A 24,270-nucleotide genomic window follows, 5' to 3' on the forward strand; every position below is an offset into this window, starting at 1 on the left:
TGAAATTTTCTAAATGTCCCAAATGAGAAAGGAAAATATAATTGGATATCATCAGTATAAAGTGCCAAAGACATAAAAGAAAGTCACCTGGTAGAGGAAAAAGCAATGCTCAAGTCTCTTCCACAGAAGTTACATATACACAAACTTCTTTTAACCTGCCCCTCTAGTCAATGACCCAGATGAGGGGGGTCCAGGCTGGTGGGAGGGAGTGTCTCTAGTTCCACCAGACCTTTAAAATAGTTCATACAAAGAGGGCTTACAAGCAAAAGGCTGAGCAATTAGTACAAGTAGTATTTGAATGCTTAACGAAATCTTTGACTAAAAAATAAAAGGACCGGTAACAAGCCTTCTGGTTGATGCCTCAGTTGTAAAACCACTAAATAATTAAAGATTTGTAAAGAAAAGGAGTCTCTTCCAAATCTCTGGCCAAAAATTCCTCTAAAACTCTTCCCAGTGATTTATGACAGATCTTAGAATAACAAAATTATCTTTCCCATGAAGCCTACCTAGGGCATCTTCCTCCTTCCCCATCTTCTACTTTCCCCAAACACAAACAGAAGTGCTCCTCCCTGTTCCTAATGTACTTTAGACATAACTCTATTAGAATTATATCTCCATTGATTAGAGATACTCTCATTAGTATTGTGGTGTGATGATCTTTTCTGTCTCTGGGCTATCAATTCCTAGAGAGCCAAGACACTACTCTGGTCCTCTTTACATTTCCAATCCCTAATATTCAAACCTAACACCACTGAAAGTGTTGAGAAAGGTTTGCTAAGTGAACAAAGAAGCTAGAGATGACCGAATACAGAGCAATCTTTATGACAAGGGATTTTTTTTTTTTTTATCTTCATATCTTCAGTATAGTCCACAAGTTCCCCTCCCTTTAGGAGTTTTTCCATCAGCTACTAGTCCAGGATGAATAATAACACAGACTATAATCTCTTGAGAGTTGGAGAAAGAATCCAGCCATATTGGTTTGTAAGAGCCTTTAATGAACCAGGGAGAACTCAGCTCGAATAATCTGGAAGGTAGTCAAAACCTTTTAAGAGCTTTTATTCAAATATCAAGAGGCAGAATGGTATTTGAAATGCCTGCCTTTTACACTTATATCCTAAAGGAAACAGGGAAAATAAGTAATTATAAATAAAAAAACTAACACTTACTAAGTAACCCCTGGTCATCCATTTCTATTTTTTCAGACAAAAAATTCCCCATCTAAAAACTATGGGTCTGGACACAGCCCTCAACCATGGGGAAGGCACTCTTCATATACTGGTATAAGTCTCCTTGGATCCCCCTCTAATACCAGTTAGCCAAACCACTTTGGATATTATTCAATTAGGCAATCCCTTTAAGTAAAAATCTTTGGGTAAGAAAGTTCTCTTTCACATCAATTTAAGAAAATTCAAAATAATCTCCCAGTTTAATCTGTATTACACTGGAAAAAAAATCCCATCACATCTTTTACATGCCATTCTTTGGTTACCATGTTACCTTGGTTAGTGTCCTTTGGGTGTTCTATATGAGCAATGACTTCCTTGAGATAACTTTCCTTCTGCTTTTCTAGATCTGATTGTGAAAACGTCGGAACATTAGTCCTTGAACAAAGCAAACCAGAAGGAGGAAAAACAGTTTATTAGAACCATGAGTATGGTGCTTTGCAGGGAGAAGTTATATACTGCTGATCAGTTAGAACTAACTTTCAGAAGCAAAAAGTCTTTAAGATCCAGTGACAGAAGACAGTATTAGTCACATAATAAAGCTGAAATAGAGTATGGAGGTAACAAAAAAAAGGGAAGATGTGAAATAGATACAACCTCTATAAACAAGGCATAAGAAAGTGAAGGTTACCTAGTCCCTGGAGAAAGAAAGCACTTATTGAGTCATTTAAGGTTAATCAGGACACAACTAACTTGACAGAGCCACAGAAAAACTGAATGAGATAAAGACCAAAAAGAACCAGCTGGATGTGGCAATCAGAACATTGGTGACCTTGACAAGAACAATGTTTGGCCCTTGCTCATCCTGATTGCATTGTACTATGGAGTCAGTGGATGAGAATATTGAGATAGTAAATACACAACTGTTCCAAGTGGCCTAACTTGGCTCCTTGGTATAATTTTCATTGTAAGTCAGTCACAAAGTTTCCTTCAAATATGCAAATAAAACAAAAAACAAAAAACCCAAAAAACTGGGATTAGGGATAGTAGTCAAAGGGGACTTTAGCTTTATTTTTAATATATTTTTAAAAATTTAAAGCAGGGGATGCCTGGGTGGCTCAGTGGTTGAGCATCTGTCTGCCTTTGGCTCAGGGTGTGATCCTGGGGTCCAGGATGGAGTCCCACATCCGGTTCCCTGCAGGGGGCCTGCTTCATCCTCTGCCTGTGTCTCTGCCCCTCTCTGTGTCTCTCATGAATAAATAAATAACATCCTTAAAAAAAATTTAAAGCAGACTTAGGATCTTTGTAATCAAAACAATTTTTTTAATCTCATTATAAGGAAGCTAGTCTGACTCAACCTAAAAAATAGCTTTCCTAATTAAGAAACCCATGTAGAGACACTGCCATCTTCTGGCAACAAGAGAACAGATTGAAAAGGTACCCAAATCTGCAACCTCCACTAGAATCTTTCCCCAAGGACAGTTGTACTCCAGTTGGGAGAGATGACAAAAGTATTTTCTACATAATTGTATTTTAATATTTTTGTTAAAATTATTCTAACCTCCTGTCATATCTGTGACCAGGCTTCCCCACACAGAGGAAAAGCAATTTTACATTTACACAGTGCTTTCAAATATGTCTTTTTTACGTTTTCAAAATAACCTTGTAGAGGCAGCAGAGAAGGCTTCATTAGTCTCGTTTTGTTGACAAATAAATTGGAAGTCACAGATCATTTGATTTGTCCAAGGTCACACAGCTACATGTTAGTGGTCCCAGAACTTAAAAGTACGTTTATACCTGTTTTTGTTTTTTGTTTTTTCTACACTAAGGGAAAACTGAGGAGGGAAGAAAGATATTGAAGAGAATCAATAGAGATTGGAATATTATCATACTGTTACCTTCTTTTGGCTTGCAGAACAGGAATGACTTTGCCCAGTCTTCTCTCATTGACTTTCAGTTTCCCAGAATCCTTGTCAAGAACATCCTGCTTTCATTCAGAGTAGAAGGAAAGATAATTATAAGGAAAAAGCTGACAACACTATTTATGGACATATTCTTAAACTAAAGGCTACAGAGGCATATTCTTGAACCCTCCTGTGTGCTAGGCACTATGACAGATGCTTTAAGTGACATAGTGACTGCAATTTTAAGGAAAAGAAAGAAATTCTAAGTGGTACACCCATTGAATAGAGAGGGAATCAGGCTCAAAGGGGTTAAGTAAATTGCCCAAGATTTTTCAGCTCTTCAGTAGCTGATCAGGTGCTGTATCTCATTTAGCATGGCAACCAAAGATTGAGATTTTAAGCTAAAACCTAAAGAAAGGAAATAGAATAGTAAAATCACCATTATCTTAGTAATTATTCAGTAAGTAGTAATTTTATATACCAGTTACTATAAATACATTATTTCATTAATCCTTTCTATACTATGAAGCATTTATTTAGTATAATTTATAGGGAAGAAATATGACAAAACGCGGAGGCTAAATAATTTTCCCAAGTTCATAGTTCTAGTTGGGACCTAAATCCCAATTTGTTTGAGGAATACAAAGCTCTGCTATACAGCTTATGAATGAAAATAATTTTTCTCTTTACTTTGAAAAAAATATACTTACTTTGTTTGATGAACTGGAAACAACTGGAAACCTCACTTCACAATTTGATTTATGTGATCCATTTTTCCAGGATGACCCCGTATTAGGAGTCTCTGAATGGTCTAAGATCTGAGAGAATACAGGTGTAGGTCTCTTACTGTCAGGCATATTTTTATCAGACACAGTTTGTTCAAAGTCATTGTCTGAAGGAGAAGAGAGTGGGGGTGCATCCCAAGCAGAATTACTGGGACTGATCCCTTCAGACTCACTGCAGAGTTTGTTCTCATTTGGACTAAGACCACCTTTTCTCATCTCTTCCCCAAGGGAGGAGGGTTTTTCAGTATCTTTGGATGAATCAGTCTTGTCCTTATCAAGCACAGCATCACAAACTGTTGGATCAAATGGTGCAACAACTGTTATTTTTATAAGATTCTTTTCTAGTGCAAAGTGTCTGTTTAATGGTTTAGTAGGAGTTGGTCCATTACCAACTGATGTGCTTAGTTGAGGTAGTTTTAAGAGGCCAGGGGTCTCGGCTACTGGTCCCAAGCTGTACAATGAATTTTTCTCTTGGGAAGTGTCCAATAGAATTTCATTCCCTTTCCCTCCCTTCTCAACATGCCTATTATCTTTAAGCAACCCTCCTCCCCAAGAAAAGTGCTCATTTGATAGGTCATCATCCTTCAGGAGCTCCTGAATATCTTCCTCTGTGAAACTGAAATGGCCATCATCTTCTTCTCCCTCAGACAGATCCAGCAAGGAGTCATCCAATCCATCCTCATTCAAGGAACCCCAAGAAAATGGGGCATTGTCTTTAGGCAAGAGAGAAGTTCCAGAAGACTGTTCAGAGGGCACTAGTGAGCACGTCATATCTGGAAAAAGAAGAGGCAATTTCACTGAGGAACAGGAAATACCCTTATTTAAATACCCTTAAACTTCTATTTGTTTTACAGTGGTGATATCCTGATATTTTGAATTCTTTGCACTGTGACTTGTAAGATGAGAAATAATTTTAAGATATTTAACCTTACTAGAATCATGGAAATACACATTAGAATAATTACATACTTTTTTTCTAACAAAATAGTGAAAATTAAGATGTCATAGTATCTAAGTTGGTATGGGTATAGGAAATAAGCACCCTTACACACTATCAGTATAAGAGTGTTAAGTCAGCACAATATTTTGTGGAGAGTAACCTGCAATACCATTTGACCCCACAACTTCAATTCTGTGAATTTTTCCCACAGCAATATCTACACAAATGCACATGGATACATTTATAAGAATGTTCAAAGCAGCATTACTCAAAATTGGAGACAATCTAAATCCATCCATGGACTTAGACAGTCTAAGTCCATCACCAGAACTGCTCAGGGAAATAATGGTACATTCATACTATGGAATACTTTACAACTATTTTAAACATAATGAAATAGGTCAGTATATACTATCACAGATGGAATGATATCCACAACATACAAACAAAACAAATATATATTATGTAAAGTGTTTGGATGTATAGAAATGTATAGAAAAACAAATGTATAATTTGAAATTAGACAAAAAAAAAAAAACTTTAAGAATACAAGAATTGTCTTCCATACTGTGTGGAGCTGCTGGTGTGATCTCTTTGCCACGAGACCAAATGGAAAAAGGTTTCAGCTCCCGCTAGCTGTTCCTTTCAGGAGACTTGTCAAAATGATTGACTCCCACCTTCCTGCAGGCACAAAGAAAATTAGAGGATCTTCTCATCACTTTCAACTCTGCTAATTACAAAGTCAACTGTATTATGCTTTAAGGTGCTCCACCTATTAATTTTGATCTTGATTTTTTTTTAAATACCAGAAAGTTGGATTTTGAGTCAAGAACATCAAAGAAAAACCTTTAGAGGAAAAATTATGCAACTAAGGAACTAGTTTTGTTCCTCCCAACAATTTTGTACTTTCTTCAGAATATCATTGCTCCAAAGATGAATACTGGCTTGGGAGTACTGAGACCTTGCTTGCAGTCCTGGTTCTGTCACTAACCAGCTGCAATTAGTTGGGTAAGCCACTTAACCATTTGGACTTGTTTCCTCATTTATAAAATGGGGACAGGATGGAGAAGGGGGACTAGGCAATGTCTAAAAGTCCACCAAGATCTACTAATCATGATCACACATGCTAAAGTCTCATTTTCAATTTATATAATAAATGCAAGAACATATCCAGAAAAATATAAACACAAAACTGATGACTATTATATCCTCTGAGGGGACCAAGAGCTATCAAGGGGAGACTTCAGGGTCATTCTACTTTTCTACTTGAATATTTGTATATTACTTTAAAACCTAGCTTTTAAACAGTCAATGATGGACCTAATCTAATCAGCGGTTTAACACTGCCTTCAGCCCAGGTCATGATCCTGGAGACCCGGGATCCCAGCATGGAGCCTGCTTCTCCTTCTGCCTGTGTCTCTGCCTCTCTCTCTCTCTGTGTCTCCCATGAATAAATAGATAAAATCTTAAAAATAAATAATTTTCTAGATAGGAAAGGTGATAAAAACTTCCATTTCACATATCATGTCAACATCTGAGAAGCTGTAAGAAATGCTTAAACATTAAACTTAATAATTTGGAAAATTCCTTATTAGCATTCTAACTGTAAATTTCCCCCCACCCCACTTTCCCTCCATATCCTGAATTTTATATTTATTTCATGCATTCTTTCAGAAAACATTTTCTGAGCTAATATCATCATATAGCACTGAACAAGATAATATGTTTCTATAGGACTTCTTAAAAATAAAGATATGGTTTCCACCATTAAAGAATGTATAATGCAGCTCTCTGGGTGGCTCAGTCAAGTGTCCAACTCTTGATCTCTGCTCAGGTCTTGATCTTGTGGTTGTGAATTTGAGCCCCACATTTGGCTCCATGCTGGGTGTGGAGCCTACTTAAAAAAAATGTATAATCCTCCTAGGGAGATAACATTGAAAGTTATGCACCAATATGAGAAAACAAAATGGTATGGACAATAAAGTACTGGAGAAAGAGAAGGAAAGGAGAGGAATTATAGAACTTTAGAGTTAGGATTTATATAATGTACAACATGGTGACTATAGTTAACCATACTGTATTTTATATTTGAAAATTGCTAAGAGAATAGATTTTAAAAGTTCTCATCACGAGAAAAAAAAATTGTAACTACGTGAGGTGATGTATGATAACTTCTCTTACTGTGGTAATGATTTAGTAATATGTACATTTATCATTATATCATATGTCTTAAAATAATATGCACTATTATACATCAATTTTATCTCAATAAAACTGGGGGATAAATAAATAAAAAATTTTAAAAAGAAACTTAAATTTACTCATCTTATGAGATGGGACAGAAAGAAATATTAAATACCTATTATAAATCAAGCACTGTGAAACATTTTAAAACTTCAAATTTAACTCCTCAACATAACTCTGTAACGTAGACCTTACCAAATAAACTAAGCTTTCTGTTGTATTTAAACTTAGGCTGCTAAGACTTTTTATCTTATTTTTACCAATATTCCAGCATTGTATGAGAGAGTTCCAGGTACTGCAGGCATTGAAGTAGGTGCCTCTATGAAGAGAAAAGTAATTTTCTCTGCCCAGTGACGGGATTATTTTATATTATTTCTTTAGGCTGCACTAAGAAAAATTCTACTTAAAGTTTTAGGTGTCAAGCACAAGTATCACAGGCACTGAAGTTAAGGACCTATATTTCTGAAAAGCCCTTTCTGAGTCACTATCCCCACTCTCATCCAAACTCCTTCCAAAAAGTCTAGTTCAAGCAGCTGACATGAACAAATGAAGAGTTCAATAAATGTTCACTCTTAGGAACTAAAGTTAAGAGGCACTAAGTCACTTTAACAAGCACACAGACCAATTAATACTAGAACAAGGATCTAAACCCAGTTCTAATTCCAAAGGTAATGTCTTTTCTGCTACCCTTGTCATTGATTTGCCCAGGGTTGGTCAGCAAATGGCAGAGCCTTCTAATTTCAGTACACTCTCTAATATACTATGAAAGATAAAGATACTGAAGAGGGCTCTGATCCCTTGGCAAAAATAATTTAAGCCACTTTATTATACACAGGCTTCCCTTGAATTCCCAGGGAAGAACATGAGAAATGTGGCCAAGTCTCACTGGAAGAAAAACATCGTTACTTGCAAACTTGACTATATACACATGATCAATATCCTTCATAACAAGTGAAAGAATTCCTACATAACAACCAGAGGCACAGAGCTGGCTTTCCTGAGCTTCTTTCAGGGAATGTTCCAACATGCTTGGGAGCAAAAGCATGCAAAACAATACAATTTTTACCTTGTACAAATCATTCTCTCCACAATTTTAATTCCTCATTTAAGAAAATGCCTTTTATTACACATAACTTAAAGGATATACAAAAATAACAGTAAAACAAACCCCACATGCCTATCACTCAACCCCAACAACTATCAACCTATAGCAAATCTTGTCCCATCTACTCCTCCACTTTACTGGATTATACTGAAGCAAATCCCAGGTACCACATCATTTCACCTGTAAGTAACAAGGATTCCTTACGATAAAATACATGGTTCGGGTATCCCAATTATTTTAACATCTTACTTTTTAAGGATTAAAAAAAATCAGCATCCAAATAAATCTACACACTACAACTGGCTGATATGTTTTATATTCTAATCTATAGATTCCTCATCTTTCTTTTTTCTTGCAATTTGTTAGAGAAACAATACCATATAGTGTATGGATACATATATGTATCATTAAATTATAAAAACGTGCATGGGAATAAGAAGCTCAAAATTCAGGATAATGGTTACCTCTGGTGGTGGAGAGGGGAAGAGAAATGGCAAGGAGGCATGATTAACTTCAATTATATCTGTAATGTTTCATTTCTTAAAATTTTTTTTAAAGACCTATATGAAAGATGCCAAGGGGTACCTGGCTGGGACTCTTGACCCTGAGGTTGTTTTGAGCCCCATATTGGGCACATAGAAATTACTTTAAAAATAGATATACGTGGCAGGGCGCCTGGGTGGCTCAGTTGGTTAAGCAACTGTCTCTTGATATCAGCTCAGGTCTCAACCTCAGCGTTTTGAGTTCAAGCCCTGTGCCGGGGCTAAAAGGGGAGAGGGAGGAGCAACATAATGAGACCGAGAAACCATGTTAGAAAGATTACATTTCTCCTGTTTCTCTGCTAAGTCCCATTTACTCATGTTCTATATTTTGCATCTGAGTAAAACAAAGCTATGTTGCCCCTCTAAGGGGAGACAAGAAAGTTAATCATTCTCTAAGTTCTATCCTAGGCCCCAAACACCTGATAACATCCAAGAAGCAGATCCCAAACATGTTCTTAGACATTAGCTTCAAACAAACCATGGCTGACACTGGCACCCTACCTTCAGTGATAAATGTAATAACACCTATTGATCACCTGACACTCACCTTTGGTCAGAGGCTACCTTGGGTTCCTGAAGGAATATTTACCCTGGATCTCTTTCCAATATAAATCCACAACCTCAAGTGACAGACTTAACTTTTCATTTCCTGGGTCTCCCAGACAGTTCATCTGCTATACTCTATCACACTATTCATTTTTTTTCTTCCTTTTTTTTTTTTAATTTTTATTTTTTTATGATAGTCACACAGAGAGAGAGAGAGAGAGGCAGAGACACAGGAGGAGGGAGAAGCAGGCTCCATGCACTGGGAGCCCGATGTGGGACTCGATCCCGGGTCTCCAGGATCACGCCCTGGGCGAAAGGCAGGCACCAAACCACTGTGCCACCCAGGGATCCCCTCTATCACACTATTCAATGAACTCTGCTCACTTGCTCCTGGTTCACATTTGATTTCCATCCTGTGCGAAGCCAAGGACCCTGTCAGCTGGTATCTGAGAGACCCCTTCAGATTCAGCCTGCCTACATCAATAAGATAAAGCTGAATGATGTATATAATGGTATCATTACGTTACTTCCGATAAATTCATATGTTTAAAATATTTAATAATAGGGACGCCTGGGTGGCTCAGCAGTTGAGCGTCTGCCTTCTGCTCAGGGCATGATCCCAGGATCCGGGATAGAGTCCCTCGTCGGGCTCCCTGTGGGGAGCCTGCTTTTCCCTCCACCTATGTCTCTGCCTCTCTCCCTCTGTCTCTCATGAATAAATAAATAAATCTTTAAAAAAATTAATAATAAAAATATTTTTTAATTAAGAAGTCAGCAGAGAAAGGCAATGATTACATTCTGTAGTTTCAAATGTCCTCTCCTATACAATAGGGACCATCACAGCAGCTACCTCAACGTGTTGCCAGAATTAAATGAGACCATGAACATAAACCACTTATTACTGCAAGCACAATGGAAAAGCTCAGTAAGTAGTGGTTATAGTTTCTACTTCACCCCACCAGCATCACCTCTCTGCCCTCTAAAGTCTTAATGAAGCATAGCAATGGCAGGAAAGAATACTAATCTAGTTCCTTGCTTGTTAAGAAATAGTATACTCTAATCTCTTCTAATTTAACCAAGCATTCAACCATATTGCCACTGAATTAAAGGCCAGGCTGTGTGGACATCTAAAGTATCAGGCAGGGGCAGTCCAGGTGGCTCAGCGGTTTAGCACCTCCTTCAGCCCAGGGCCTGATCCTGGAGACCCAGGATCCAGTCCCGCGTCCGGTTCCCTGCATGGAGCCTGCTTCTCCCTCTGCCTGTGTCTCTGCCTCTCTCTGTGTGTCTCTCATGAATAAATAAATAAAATCTTTAAGAAAATAAAAATAAATAAATAAAAATATATCAGGCAAATCCTTTGAACTAATAGTTACTGAAGTATCCTGTATAGAGGGACTGAACTAAAATTCAGAGACCTCACATGTCACTTAAAGTCGCTGGACCTCAATTCAGATGAGAACACTCATCTGAAAAATGGGGGATAATTATACGCTGTTAACTTGAAACAGAGATTATCATGAGAATCAAATGAGGGGATGTTCACAAAAGTATTCTAAACCTAAAAGCCATATACTAATGAAAGTTGATATTTAATGAATTTGCCAGAGGGTGGGAAAAAATCTCAGATAAAATTAAGTTCTAAAGTGAAGTTCCATAAGACAGCCTCGGCACTTCTCTACCATTTTACTGTTAACTGCCTTTCTTGGCACTTGCTTTGTAACTTCCACCTAAAATGAGGATCTCTTTAAGGGAGGAATATTTTTCCCATCTCCCAAGTCTATCTCTTAATTCTTCTGCTCCCCATCCCTTCTGTGACCCTATTCTGTCCTTCCACATCTCTCTCACCTGTCCACCCCCTTCTTCACACTTCAGTTTACCACCCCCTCCCTCTGTTCTCTAACCACCTAGCTGCAACCTCAGAAACTGGTTCCCTTGCTATTTTTATCCTACCTAAGAAAACCTATTGCCTTAGAACACGAAGTCTTATTTTATTCAGGCCACTAAAATTGCAACACCAGATACAATCCCATATTCCTTTCAAGGTTCTAAAACCAAGACCATTACCAAGCTAGATCTGATATGAATGGCCAAGGGCAAAGATTATTTCCAAGCCTTTGATTTCCAACCTTCTCCACAGGTAAGGCGGCACATAGCACAAAAGACACTCACTCACTAGGCTTTTATCACTCCATAAAAATGGGCATAACATTTAAACAAAATCAAAGTGAACTGGAATTATCTGTAAGAATTCTGCAACTTCCTTTGAAATGGAAATACTACTGTAGGACAGAAAAACCACCTGGGGTGGAAATCTCTGCTTTAGCTGAGCATTTCACTAGATAAGGATTCCAGGACCCTCATCTCACGGGGGCACAGAAACTAAATACTACTAAGCTGCAGCAACAGGTTTCTTTTTAAAAAGGAAAGGTTTCAAAAATAATTTAGACAGGATTGCTAAAGCTTGCAGCCTCTCACAAATCCACAAGAAACTGGAGATCAGCAGGTGGGCAATTCAATCACATCTTTCCCCTCTCCGGGGGTCAACCCGGCGGTGCCAGCCGCCTTCCCTCCGGCCCAGGCAGGAACCGGTGGCACCTCCAGCCCTGAGAGCCAAGAGTAAGGGTAACCCATGTCCACCCTCCGTAGAATACTGCTTGGGCTCCCCCCTGCTCTCCCCTAGCAATGCGACGGCCTCAGAACGGCTTCGCCCTCGGGGCTGGGCCTTCGCACTTCCCTACTCCCTCCCCCCAAAATACCAAGAATTCCCGCCTCCCCGCGGAAGGCGGGAGAAGCGCGGGCTTGCTCCCGCCCCTCCCCCCGCAGGGGCCCAACTGACCCCTCAGCAGGCCTGCGTGGTGCACCCCTCCCCCCGAGGGTGGTCACTCACACCCACAACTCAGCGGGACCGCGGCCCCGCCAGCCCCAGGGGTGGGTCATCCTCTCCCTCCCCCACCCGCCAGCCGCGGCGGGAAGACCGCGATCCTCTCCCCAGCAACAGCCCCCCCTTGGGGCCGGGACAGCGGCACCGCCAGCACCCCCGACACACTCCTCCTCCTCCACCCTCGCTGGGCAGGGAGACTGGCGGAGGTCCCTGCCTCGCAGGTGACCCCACAGCCTTCCTCTTCCTCATCTACCGCCCGCCGACGGGAGGTGGGGCGCAGGGACACTCCCCCTCCCGCCGCCATCACCTGAGGAACGACAACCAGCCCTCTCCCAGCAGGGCAAAGGCCTCCCAACCCTTCAACGGGGTGGACGGGCATGTACGGCCCCCTGGAGAAGCAACAGGCGCCCCCATCCCCCTCCCAGCCGGGAACGAAGACCCCCTCATCCCTCCCGCTCTTCACCTCCGGAAGCGGGGCCGAAGCCTGGGCGAACGACTGCGCCTCACTCCGCCCCCTGCGCCATTTTATCGCCCCCTCCCCGACCTCCCCCACCCGAGGCTGTCGGGCCAGCGCAAGGGGGCGGGCAAACGGGCAGTGATTGGCAGGAAACCACCCCGCCCCTCGGGGGGTTGTGCCCCGCGCAGGCGCCGCAACCCCGCCCTCCGTACCGCCTCGCCTGCCTACTGGCTCCGCCCCTTTCCCGTCTCATCGACCCGCTCGACTCTCAGTTGCTCCGGACTCTCCTCGCCACTCTTAGGCGAAGGGTTCAGGCCGAGCAAGCCGAGCGACGAGTTCAGCTGATGCAACCTAACTCGGCCCGCGTGACAGTTCCCGGCACGCGGCGGCGGCGGCGACCGAGGAAGCGGCGCGGTGCCGGGCTAAGCGCGGGAGATAGGGGCGGCGGAGCCATGGGGGACGCTCCGAGCCCTGAAGAGAAGCTGCACCTTATCACCCGGAACCTGCAGGTCGGGCCTCAGGGTTGGAACTACGCTGTTGGGGGGGACTGGGGGCTCGAGGTCCAGTGACCCTGAGCCTCACTGTCGGGTCCTGAGTGTGTAGGGTCGGGGGACTCCGCGCTGCGGCAGCCCAGAGGCTACAGCCCTCGCTGCTGGTTGGTCGGTCGGTCAGCCAGTCAAGCCGCGATATGTCGGTCGCACAAAAATGACAGTGGGCTCACCTCCTGTGTGCAGTTACCTTGTGTTGGTCGAGCCTTGAATCCAGGACTCCCACCCCACCCACCCTATTATGTGCCAGGCGTGGTGCATGGCACTGGGGATACGTCAGAGCCCTGCCCTCCCAGGGCTTGTCTGGAGGGAACTGGACGTTAAGAAAGACCCCCTAATTCGAAAACTTGGTTACATTTTGAAACAAGTACTGCAAAGTACTATCCGTGGGGCTTTGGAAAGAATTTAGGGGCGAGGACTGGAGGGAGTGTCAGGGAAGGCTGAGGAAGTAACCTCGAAACTGCGCCTAGATGATGCAAATCACTTCACTCCACATCTGTTCTTACCGTCTCCGGGAACTGCAGGAGTAGAAGTTAACCTGAAGAAGAGTGAGTTGGGGGGTCATTTTAGGTAGAAGGAAGCCAAGTCAAGACCTAGAGCGGAGAAAGAACACTGGTTCAGAGAGAAGGCTAATTGGGCTGGAGTAGAGTGAGCAAAGTGCAGATCAAATATTAATAAATATTTATATTGCTCCTTTCCTTACCTCTTTCTGGCCTCTATTGTCACAATATAGAGAAGGCCTTTCCTGACGACTTTATTTAAATAACAAACCCCCTGCCACCAGAACTGTCTCATTTCCTCTATAGTCTTTTTCACTGTTGTTTGTCTGCTGAAGTACCACCATCTGATACTATGTGTTTTACTTGTTTGTTGAAAAGGAGTAGGCAGGAACCAGGTCATGAGGGCCTTTCAGGCTGTGTTTAAAAGTGAAGTTTATTCTAAGAGCAGTGATATACACGTTGGTTAGGCCACAGCTTGGGTTTTTTTTTTTTTTTAATCCTTTTTTGAGATACAATTCACGTACCAAAAAATTCATCCCTTTAAAGTGTACATTTTGGGGTCCCTGGGTGGCTCAGTTGGTTAAGCATCTGCCTTTGGTTCAGGTCGTGATCCCACCGTCCTGAGATTGCCCCCCCCCTCCCCCCGCATCAGGCTCCCTGCTTGATGGGCACCCTGCTTCTCCCTCTCCACCACTTGTGCTCTCTCATGCTCGTGCTGTCTCTCTCTCAAATAAATAGGTTAAATCTTAAGAAAAAAAAGAAAAAGAAAGTGCATTTCTGTGGGTTTTAGTATAGTCACAAGATTGTACAGTTAGCACCACTATCTGATTCCAGAACATTTTCATCACCAAAATAAAACCTGTACCCATTTGACAATCACTGCCCATTTCCCCCCTCCCTGCAGCCCTAGGGGAACACTAATCTACTTGCTGTCTTTAATTTGCCTATTCTGAACATTTCATATGAATAGAATCATGTAATGTGTGGGTTTTATGTCTCATTTCTTTCACTTAGCATGTTTTCAAGTTTCATCCATGCTGTCACATCTACCAAACTTTATTCCTTACGGCTGAAAAATATTTATGATTATATGAATATATTAGATTTTGTTTCTGCATTCATCAGTTGGTGGACATTTGGGTTCTTTCCACTCATAACTTGATCTTAACGAGTAATTTTTACGTGCTTCCTCTTAGCCAGATTCTTTATCCTAGTCTCTTTCCACAAAAATAATGCTGGTTGGGGACAAAAGATACAAAAAGCTAATGGTGTTGACTCAGGTTTTAAAGGGTAAGTGATGTGACCTTTCCTTGAGTGGCAAGAATTCCCCCAAGTTCCAAATAGTCAGGGGCTTGGAAGTGCAGGATCCAGACTCCAGCTGCCTCGAAACAGATTTTAACAAGTCCTGCTAATAGATGATTCAATCCAGCAAAACAGTTTCTGCCTTTCATGGCTTCTAACAGCCTCCCCAAACTATCACTTGAAGAATCACTAAAATCTCTTTTATTAGCAGCATACTGAGCTATTAGGATTTTTCCAATATTGTCTTCTGGCAAAAGGAAACCATTAAAGTATTAAATAGGTGAATGAGTTAATCAAGTTTTGCATTTTAGAGATCTCTCTGGCTGCCTTCTGGAACATAGACTGGAGGGAGCAAGAATAGATAACAGGAGTCCTATTAGGTGGGTAGTAGTAGGTCCTGGTGGGATCTGATAGTGACCTAGACTAGGGTGGTGGTATGGAGGCAGAGAGAAGGAGGAGGATTTAGGTAGGAGCTTTGGTAACTTTGGCAACTTGGTAAATGACAGTACCATTTACTGCACTTGGGTGAAACTGTAAGTGAAAAAGATGGGTGGGGAGTGAGGCGGGAAGGTGAGAGCAGGAGGTTAATTTCGAACAAGTTGATTTTGAATTAACTGGGTTGATAACAAGTACATTGTTCCATATATGGATGTGAGCAGGAGACTTGGTAGTTACTAACTTATAAGTAATAATTGAAGCAACGTGAAAGGGATCAGTTAGGGAGAATGTAAAGAGAAGAGAGAGGGCTGCAAGGATTGCTAATATTTAATGATTAGGAAGTACAGCTGCAAAGGACGCTGAAGCAGCAGCCAGAGAAACAGGAGGAAAACTTAAGAGAATAGAAAAATGAAGGACCAAAAGAGGGGAGTATTTAGGGATGGAGTGAGAAAGTGAGGACTAAAAAATTTTCATTGAGGGATGGCTGGGTGGCTCAGCGGTTGGGCATCTGCCTTTGGCTCAGGGCGTGATTCCAGGGTCTGGCGATCGAGTCCCACTTCGGGCTCCCTGCATTGGAGTCTGCTTATCCCTCTGCCTATGTCTCTGCCCCTCTCTCTCTCTGTCTCTCATGAATAAATAAATAAAATCTTTTTTAAAATTTTAAAAAATTAAAAATTTTCATTGAATTTAGCAACAATGAGAGTCATCTGTGATCTTAGCCAGAGCATTTTCAGTGGTGTGATGCTGTATGGAATTCAACTGGAGTGGGAGATGAGGAATAAAGACCAGAAGAAGTGACAGCTATTTCAAGAATTGGCTCGAAAGGAAGGAACATGAGTTCTAGTGGATGGAGGGGAAGATGCAGGTAGGGACATGTCCCATTCCCTAACATCAGTGGCATATCACTGCAGTGGTACTAGCAACAGCACCAACTTAGGCTGGCTCTCCCTCAGCACTGAGAACATGGCTGGACCTCCCTCCTGGCTCTGACCTTAGACCCTCAGTGACACATGCCTTTGTTTGCCTTGTCACAAGGTAAAGGATGAGCAAGGTGGGGCACCAGCATTAAACCAGCTCTTCTGCTTCCACAACAGGAGGTTCTAGGGGAAGAGAAGCTGAAGGAGATACTCAAAGAGCGGGAACTTAAAGTTTACTGGGGAACAGCAACCACAGGCAAGCCACATGTGGCTTACTTCGTGCCTATGTCTAAGATTGCAGACTTCCTGAAAGCAGGATGTGAGGTAAGAAATAATGTTCTATAAACAAGCATTCCTTGGGGAATGGCCAAAAAAGAGATTTAACAAGGGCAGGGCAGAGAGGCGGGTTCGGAGGTACTTGGACAAATTTACATTTGGTGGTGCCTTATCTCTTAATGTCCAGGTAACGATTCTATTTGCGGACCTTCATGCATACTTGGATAACATGAAAGCTCCATGGGAACTTCTAGAACTCCGAACCAGCTACTATGAGAATGTGATCAAGGCAATGCTGGAAAGCATTGGTGTGCCCTTGGAAAAGCTCAAGTTCATCAAAGGCACTGATTACCAGCTCAGCAAGTAAGTTCTAAATCATCCACGCTCCTTGTGACTCTTATGCTCCTAACTAATTACAGGTCTGTGGAATTTAGGCACTCCTTAAATTTGGATTTAGAAGTGCTTTGGCCCTACCAATTAAAAACTATTAAAAAATTTATATTCTTTGTCCTTTTAAGTCATCCATCAAAAATGTACTGACTAGTAAATGCCTGTGTACTATCCATTTTGCTAGAGATAAGAATGTAACCAAAACAAAGTCCTTGGCCTTGCAGAGCCCACATCATATGGGAGAAAGATGATAAACAATTCAGCTCCCTTCTTCCTTCCAGCCTCAGCAAATAATGATCAAAGAAATGTGAAAGTGGGATCTCTGGGTGGCTCAGTGGTTTAGCGCCTACCTTTGGCCCAGGGAATGATGCTGGAGTCCTGGGATCAAGTGCCACATTGGGCTTCCTGCATGGAGTCTGTTCTGCCTCTGCCTGTGTCTCTGCCTTTCTCTCTCTGTGTCTCATGAATGAATGAATGAATGAATATATAAAAAAAATAAGAAATGTGAAAGAAAAATATTTCACTTGTTTCTCACCTCCCCAACAATTTATTGCTTCATATCTTTATCAATTTTATTCACATTTGTAATATTAGCATAGATGCGATTTTGTGTTCTGATTTTTTTAACTTCAGTAATTTCCTAAATAATTCCTCCATGCTGCCTCATAGTCTTCACATTGTTTGACTTTTAAAACCTCAGTTAAGCCATGCATCACTACTGGTCACTTTTTCACGTAAACCCTTAGAACAACTTTTTAAGGTAAGCATTGGTGTGTCCTATTTCACAGATAAGGAAACAGATTCAGATGTAACTTTCTCAGGTTCGTACTTGCGGTAAACAGAAGAGCCAGGATGTGAACCCAGATCTCTTGCCTACAAGTTCATTTTTTTTTTAACTTCATTGATCATAATTATCTTTTGGTTTTTTGTTTTTGTTTTTGTTTTTTTAAGATTTATTTATTTATTTATTTATGATAGGGAGAGAAAGAGAGAGAGAGGCAGAGACACAGGCAGAGGGAGAAGCAGGCTCCATGCAGGGAGCCCGATGCAGGACTCGATCCCGGGACTCCAGGATCGCACCCCGGGCCAAAGGCAGGTGCTAAACCGCTGAGCCACCCAGGGATCCCTATCTTTTGTTTTTTAAGATTTTATTTATTTATTTGAGAGAGAACAAGCGAGTGGGTTGGGAGAGGTACAGAGGGAGAGGGACAAGCAGACTCTGCACTAAGCACAGAACCTGATGCGTGCTTGATCCCACAACCCCGAGACTATGACCTGAGCCAATACCATGAGTCGGACAATTAACCAACTGAGCCACCCAGGCACCCTGATCATAATTTTATTTAGCATTCCTCACTGTTGGACATTTAGAGTTTTAAATAAGGCACATAACTTTCTTACATAAACAGGTGTTTGAATCCACAGCTTCAGTAGAGTGCCTGCAATTTCATTTATTTTTACATTTGTTCTACAGATATTACGGAGCACTTACTAGATGGTAAGCACCATCTAGGTCCTGGGTATACAAAAATAAATGAAAACAAAAACCCCTATCATAATGGGGCTTACATTTCATCAAAGGAATATGGCCAAAGGAAACATGAAAAGTTATCTATCTATCTATCTATCTATGTATATATCAATTACTTTATATATGTGTGTGTATACACACACACACACACACACACACACTGTGTCAGATGGTGACAGGTGCTACAAAGCAGGCAGGCAGAGGAGAGAAAGTTCTTGAGGAGTGGGGGGTTTCTATGTAGATAGGGTGGCTAGAGAAGACCTCCATGATAAGAAGATATTAGACAGAGACCTGAAGGTAAGGGATTGAGTCATGCAAACACTTACTGAGTTTTTACTATGTGCCAGATTCTGTTCTAGGTACTGGCATTATAACAGTAAATGATTCAGGGAAGGCTTTTATTCTCCCAGAACTGAACAGAATTTGGGGTATGGGAAGATGGGATACATAAAGCTACCTTACTTCAAAGTGACTTGATATTTTTATATATACAAAAGTGACTTCAAAGGAAGATAGCTTTGTAAGTATACACTTTGATATACTACCTCTGTTCTAAACAACAGCAATGATAGATAAAAACATTAAAGAAACAGAGGACCTACCCAGATTCAAAAGACAAGCATAACATCTCTGTGGTAAGAGAAACAGAATTGAAATGCAAATTGGTGAGTTGGGCTGAAGTTACAGGTTTGCTGGGCTCTAATCAGGAAGCCAGTGGTGGAGACAAACCAGGCTTACTGCTTAAAGCCAGAGGATAAAGTAGGGCTTTTTTACCCTCTTCTCATTCCCATTCCTACCCCTCAAGGAAAGTAGAGCCAGGGAGTGGGGGCACTATTAGTCACCTGCTTGGGTCATTAGGGACTTTTATCAAGCTTTGGCCTGTGGAGACTCAGCTGTATGCATACCAAGAATTAAACCAAGCTGCCCACCATTCATGAGTGTTATATCCATGATATTACCAAAAAGACATAAGTTCTAACATGCCAAGCAATAGCATCCATGTTTTAAAAAGAAATGATAGAAGAGAGAGAGGCAAAAACGAAACATGAATATATAGAAATAAAAGAATCGTTTACAAATCTCGGAAATGTAAAACTCAGTCATTAAAGCCAAACCAAACCAAACGAAAAAACACTACAGGGGCACCTGGCTGGCTCAGAAGAGCTCATGGCTCTTGATTTCAGGGTTGTGAGTTCGAGCCCCACCTTAGGTGTAGACATTATAAACAAAACACAATTATAAATAATAATATAAACTTTAAAACAAAAAAGCAAAAAAACCCACAAACTGATAGATGGCATCAACTCTAGACTGAACAAAGTTGAAAATAAAACTGTAGATGTGAGAGATAGTACTAAGAGATTCACCCAGAATGCAACCCAGAGAGATGGACAAAAAAACTGTAAGAGTATTTGAGATGTAAATAAGAACTTTTTGCTTCCAGCAGTCTGGCACAGTGGGTATTCTAACCAGACCTACTATGGGAAACAATTAAAAATGCTGGATAAAATATTTTTTAAACTTTCTGAATGCTTCAAATCAGTCAATTGATAAATTAGTCAAGAATACTCAGTGGCTGGAAACCAAACAAAAGTGGGAATACAGAGGTATTTATTTCAGAGGCGCATGGCTGGCTCAATCAGTAGAGCATGCAACTTTTTTTTATCTCAGGGATTTAAGTTTGAGCCCCACGTTGAGTGTAAAGATTACTTAAAAATAAAATTTTGGAAAAAAATAAAAATAAAAAATAAATAAATAAATAAAATAAAATTTGGGGGGCAGCCCGGGTGGCTCAGTGGTTTAGCGCCGCCTTCAGCCCAGGGCCTGATCCTGGGGACCTGTGATGGAGTCCCACGTTGGACTCCCTGCATGGAGCCTGCTTCTCCCTCTGCCTCTCTCTCTCTCTCTCTCTCTCTCTCTCTCTCTCTCTCTCTCTCTGTGTCTCTCATGAATAAATAAATAAAATCTTTAAATCAATCAATCAATCAATCAATCAATCAATCTTGGGGGGGTATCCTTAGATGGCTCAGCAGTTTAGTGCCTGTCTTCGGCCCAGGGCATAATCTTGGAGTCCTGGGATGGAGTCCCGCATCGGGCTCCCTGCATGGGGCTTGCTTCTCCCTCTGCCTGTGTCTCTGCCTCTCTCTCTCTCTCTCTCTGTGTCTCTCATGAATGAATAAATAAAATCTTTTTTAAAAATTAAAAAAATAGGGCAGCCCCGGTGGCTCAGCGGTTTAGCGCCGCCTGCAGCCCACGGTGTGATCCTGGAGACCCTGGATCGAGTCCCACGTTGGGCTCCCTGCGTGGGGCCTGCTTCTCCCTCTGCCTGTGTCTCTGCCTCTCTCTCTCTTCTCTCTGTGTATACTCATGAATAAATAAATAAAATCTTTTTTAAAAATTTTAAAAAATTAAATAAAATCTTGGGGGATGCCTGGATGGCTCCATGGTTGAGCGTCTGCCTTCCACCTCAGGGCATGATCCTGGAATCCTGAGATGGAGTCCCACATTGGGCTCCCGGCATGGAGCCTGCTTCTCCCTCTACCTATGTCTCTGCCTCTCTCTCTCTGTCTCTCATGAATAAATAAATGAAATCTTAAAAAAATAAATAAATAAAATGCAAAAAATGGATTTTATAATCTGTAAGATATAATTAATAGAACACTAAGACTAGTAGCACCTCAAGAGACCTCATTGAATTATATGGGATTGAACTTTGGTTTCTATGGCCTCACAGAACATAGTAGGAAAAAAAAAGAAAGAAAGAAAATTGGAGTACTAGGCCAGGAGGTCCAATATTTGAATAATAATTGTTCCAGAAAAGAGAACAAAGAATCAGGGAAGGAAATCATCAATGAAATAATTTATAGAACAAGTAAATGACTTGAGTTTCCAGAGTGAAGGGACCCATCAAGTGCCTGGCACAATGGATGAAAATAAACCCATGCTAAAGTGCACTATCTTGAAATTTCACAACACTAGGAACAATAAATAAAGTGTATTACAAAGTTCCAAAAGGACAAAAGAAGTCACATACAAAATTTCAGGAATCAAGATGGCTTTGCATTTCTGAAAAGGAACACTGACAACCAAAGGGTGATGATGCAAAGCCTTTAAACTTCTGAGGGAGGGATGCGTGGCTGGCTTGGTCTCTTGATCTCAGTCATACAGGCTCAAGCCCCATGTTGGGTGTAGAGATTACTTAAAAATACAATCTTTATTTATTTTTTTAAAGATTTGTTTATTTATTCATGAGAGACACAGAGAGAGGCAGAGACATAGGCAGAAGGAGAAGTGGGGTTGGATCCCAGGACCTGAGGATCACTTCCTGAGCCCAAGGCAGACACTCAACCACTGAACCACCCAGGCGTCCTAAAAATAGAATCTTTAAAAGAAAAAAAAAAAAAAAGAATCTTTAAAAGAAAAAATAGGGCAGCCCCGGTTGGCGCAGCAGTTTAGCGCCGCCTGAAGCCCGGAGTGTGATCCTGGAGACCCGGGATCGAGTCCCACGTCCAGCTCCCTGCATGGAGCCTGCTTCTCCCTCTGCCTGTGTCTCTGCCTCTCTCTCTCTCTCTGTGTCTCTCATAAATAAATAAAAATTCTTTACAAAAAAAATAATCAGAAAAAAGAAAATAAAATTCTAAAGGAAAACAATTATGCCCACCTAAACTACCATTCAAGTGTAAGAGTAAATTACCTGAAAATATTTATCTAAAAAAATTATTTTCATGTTTTTATTGGTCATTTATGTATCCTTGTCTGTGAAGTATCTATGCAAGTAGCCCATTTTTCTTCTTTCTTTCTTTTTTTTTTTTTTTGAGTTCCTTATATGTATCCTAGATAGCAAGCAAATCCTTTCTCATTTATATAGTATAGGGATAGAGCATTAACCATTGAAACAGACTAGAAAATTCAGAAATAGATCCTCATAAATATGGAAATTTAATTTATGACAGAGCCAGCATTACAGATCAGCAGAGAAAGAATGAACTTTTTAAGAAAATATGGTGCAAAGACCATTAGTTATCCATATGGGAAAAAAATGATCCCTTCATTCTAAGTGGATTAAAGATTTAACTGTAAAGGCCAAACTATGAAACATTTAAAAGACCGTACATACACAAAGCTATCTTTTAATCTCAAGGCATGGAAAATTCAACAAAACACACCAAAAGCACAAACTACAGGAAAAGACTGATGAATTCAAATTAAAATTAAGACTTTCAGGGGCAGCCTGGGTGGCTCGGCAGTTTAGCGCCGCCTTCAGCCCAGGGTGTGATCTGGAGACCCGGGATCGAGTCCCACGTCAGGCTGCTGGCATGGAGCCTGCTTCTCCCTCTGCCTGTGTCTCTGCCTCACTGTGTCTCTCATGAATAAATAAATAAAATCTAAAAAAGAAAAAAGAAATTAAGACCTTCAGTAAATCAAAAGTAAAATAAAGTAAAAAGGCAAGCAACCAACAGGGAGAAAATATTTAAAACACATAACTGGCAAATATTAACATCCTGTATTTGTCAAAAACTACAAATTCAACTGTCAAAAAAATTAGTCCAGTAGAAAAAGACATAGGCGTTTCACAGAAGAAATCAAATGACCAATAAATATATGGAAATGAACCTCCTTGATTATTCAAAGAAAATTAGATTAAAACTTCAGTAAGAAACCACTCATGTTGGGACGCCTAGGTGGCTCAGCGGTTGGGTGGCTGCCTTGGGCTCAGGTTGTGATCCCGGGATCCAAGACCAAGTCCCACATCGGGCTCCTGGGAAGAGCCTGCTTCTCCCTCTGCCTATGTCTCTGCCTCTCTCTCTCTCTCTGTCTCATGAATAAATAAATAAATAAATTTTTAAGGCAATTCCTATTTTATTTTATTTTATTTTATTTTATTTATTCTTGAGAGAGAGAGGCAGAGACACAGGCAGAGGGAGGAGCAGGCTTCATGCTAGGAGCCTGACGTGGGACTGAACCCCAGAACTCCAGGACCATGCCCCAGGCTGAAGGCACTGAGCCACCCAGGCTGCCCTAAAAAAAAAATCTTAAAAAAAACCACTCATGCTTATCAAGTTGGCAAAATTTAAAATAAAGATAATATTAGGTAATAAAATTAATAACCAAAGCTCAAGATGCAAATTACCTATGATCCAGAAATTTTATTCCTAGGCATGTAGAAAGAAACTTGCATTTGTATACCAGGTTATACACACAATATTTTTAACACATTGTTTATAGATACAAATATATAAAACTGGAAAGAAACTCAAAAGTTCAGGATAGTAGTTACTCTGGAAGAAGAGGAAGTAGTATAGGATTATGGCAGGTGGTAGAGCACAGGAGCTTCTAAAGCTGTGAAGCTTCTAAACTTCATAGGAGCTTAATTACTTCAGAAGTAATTAAGTCCTCTTTCTTAAACTGAACAATGGGTACAGTATTCCTTATATGTATTTCAGTTTAAAAAAAAAAAAGACATGGAAGATAGCAAAATCTGATATTTATTTAACAGGCATTCCAGAAAAAGAGAATGGAAGGGTAAAGAAGCAGTATTTCAAGAAATAAGTGAAGAAGATTAATTGAAGCTATGTTTAAAAAGAAAAGACACAGGGGCACCTAACTGGCGCAGGCAATTGAGTGTCTTCCTTTGGCTCAGGTTATAATCTCAGGTTCCTGGAGTCAAGCCCCACGTTGTGGGCTTCTTGTTCACCTGGGAGTCTGCTTTTCCCTCTCCCCTCTGTTGCCCCCCCACCCCAGTTTGTGCTCCCTCTGTCTCTCTTGCTCTCAAATAAATAAAATCTGTAAAAAAGAAAAAG

At 41.0% G+C, this 24,270-nt stretch overlaps 2 protein-coding genes across 15 annotated transcripts in view; one reads left to right on the forward strand and one right to left on the reverse strand.

The window, feature by feature from the left end:
- LOC112659974 (S100P binding protein) overlaps positions 1 to 24,270 on the reverse strand; it is a 52,698-nt gene that overhangs the window by 25,640 nt on the left and 2,788 nt on the right. For 6 of the 11 annotated variants that reach the window (XR_004813681.2, XM_035713223.2, XM_025447230.3 and 3 more), the window contains exons 1-5: positions 12,574 to 12,715; positions 5,361 to 5,473; positions 3,778 to 4,625; positions 3,062 to 3,150; positions 1,498 to 1,601 (exon numbers count right to left, since the gene is read on the reverse strand). Coding sequence is in view for 10 of the 11 variants with exons in the window: in XM_035713223.2 (XP_035569116.1) it covers positions 1,498 to 1,601; positions 3,062 to 3,150; positions 3,778 to 4,623 (1,039 nt within the window). In the remaining variant the exon portion in view is untranslated. Of the gene's footprint in view, positions 1 to 1,497; positions 1,602 to 3,061; positions 3,151 to 3,777; positions 4,626 to 5,360; positions 5,474 to 12,573; positions 12,716 to 12,779; positions 12,808 to 13,288; positions 13,312 to 13,621; positions 13,709 to 24,270 lie in introns of those variants that run through there. The other 5 variants (XM_049104812.1, XM_049104813.1, XM_025447236.3 and 2 more) reach the window with 5 other exon arrangements.
- The window catches only part of YARS1 (tyrosyl-tRNA synthetase 1), a 30,959-nt gene continuing 19,528 nt past the window's right edge, over positions 12,840 to 24,270 (forward strand). Inside the window, exons 1-4 of one of the 4 annotated variants that reach the window (XM_025447226.3) lie at positions 12,937 to 13,076; positions 16,047 to 16,220; positions 16,450 to 16,596; positions 16,736 to 16,911. In XM_025447226.3, the coding sequence (XP_025303011.1) occupies positions 16,203 to 16,220; positions 16,450 to 16,596; positions 16,736 to 16,911 (341 nt within the window). In that variant the 5' untranslated portion in view covers positions 12,937 to 13,076; positions 16,047 to 16,202. Of the gene's footprint in view, positions 13,077 to 13,522; positions 13,664 to 16,046; positions 16,221 to 16,449; positions 16,597 to 16,735; positions 16,912 to 24,270 lie in introns of those variants that run through there. The other 3 variants (XM_025447229.3, XM_025447228.3, XM_025447225.3) reach the window with 3 other exon arrangements.

The sequence above is a fragment of the Canis lupus genome, chromosome 2 (assembly GCF_003254725.2).
Source record: "Canis lupus dingo isolate Sandy chromosome 2, ASM325472v2, whole genome shotgun sequence".
In the NCBI taxonomy this organism is placed as follows: domain Eukaryota; kingdom Metazoa; phylum Chordata; class Mammalia; order Carnivora; family Canidae; genus Canis; species Canis lupus.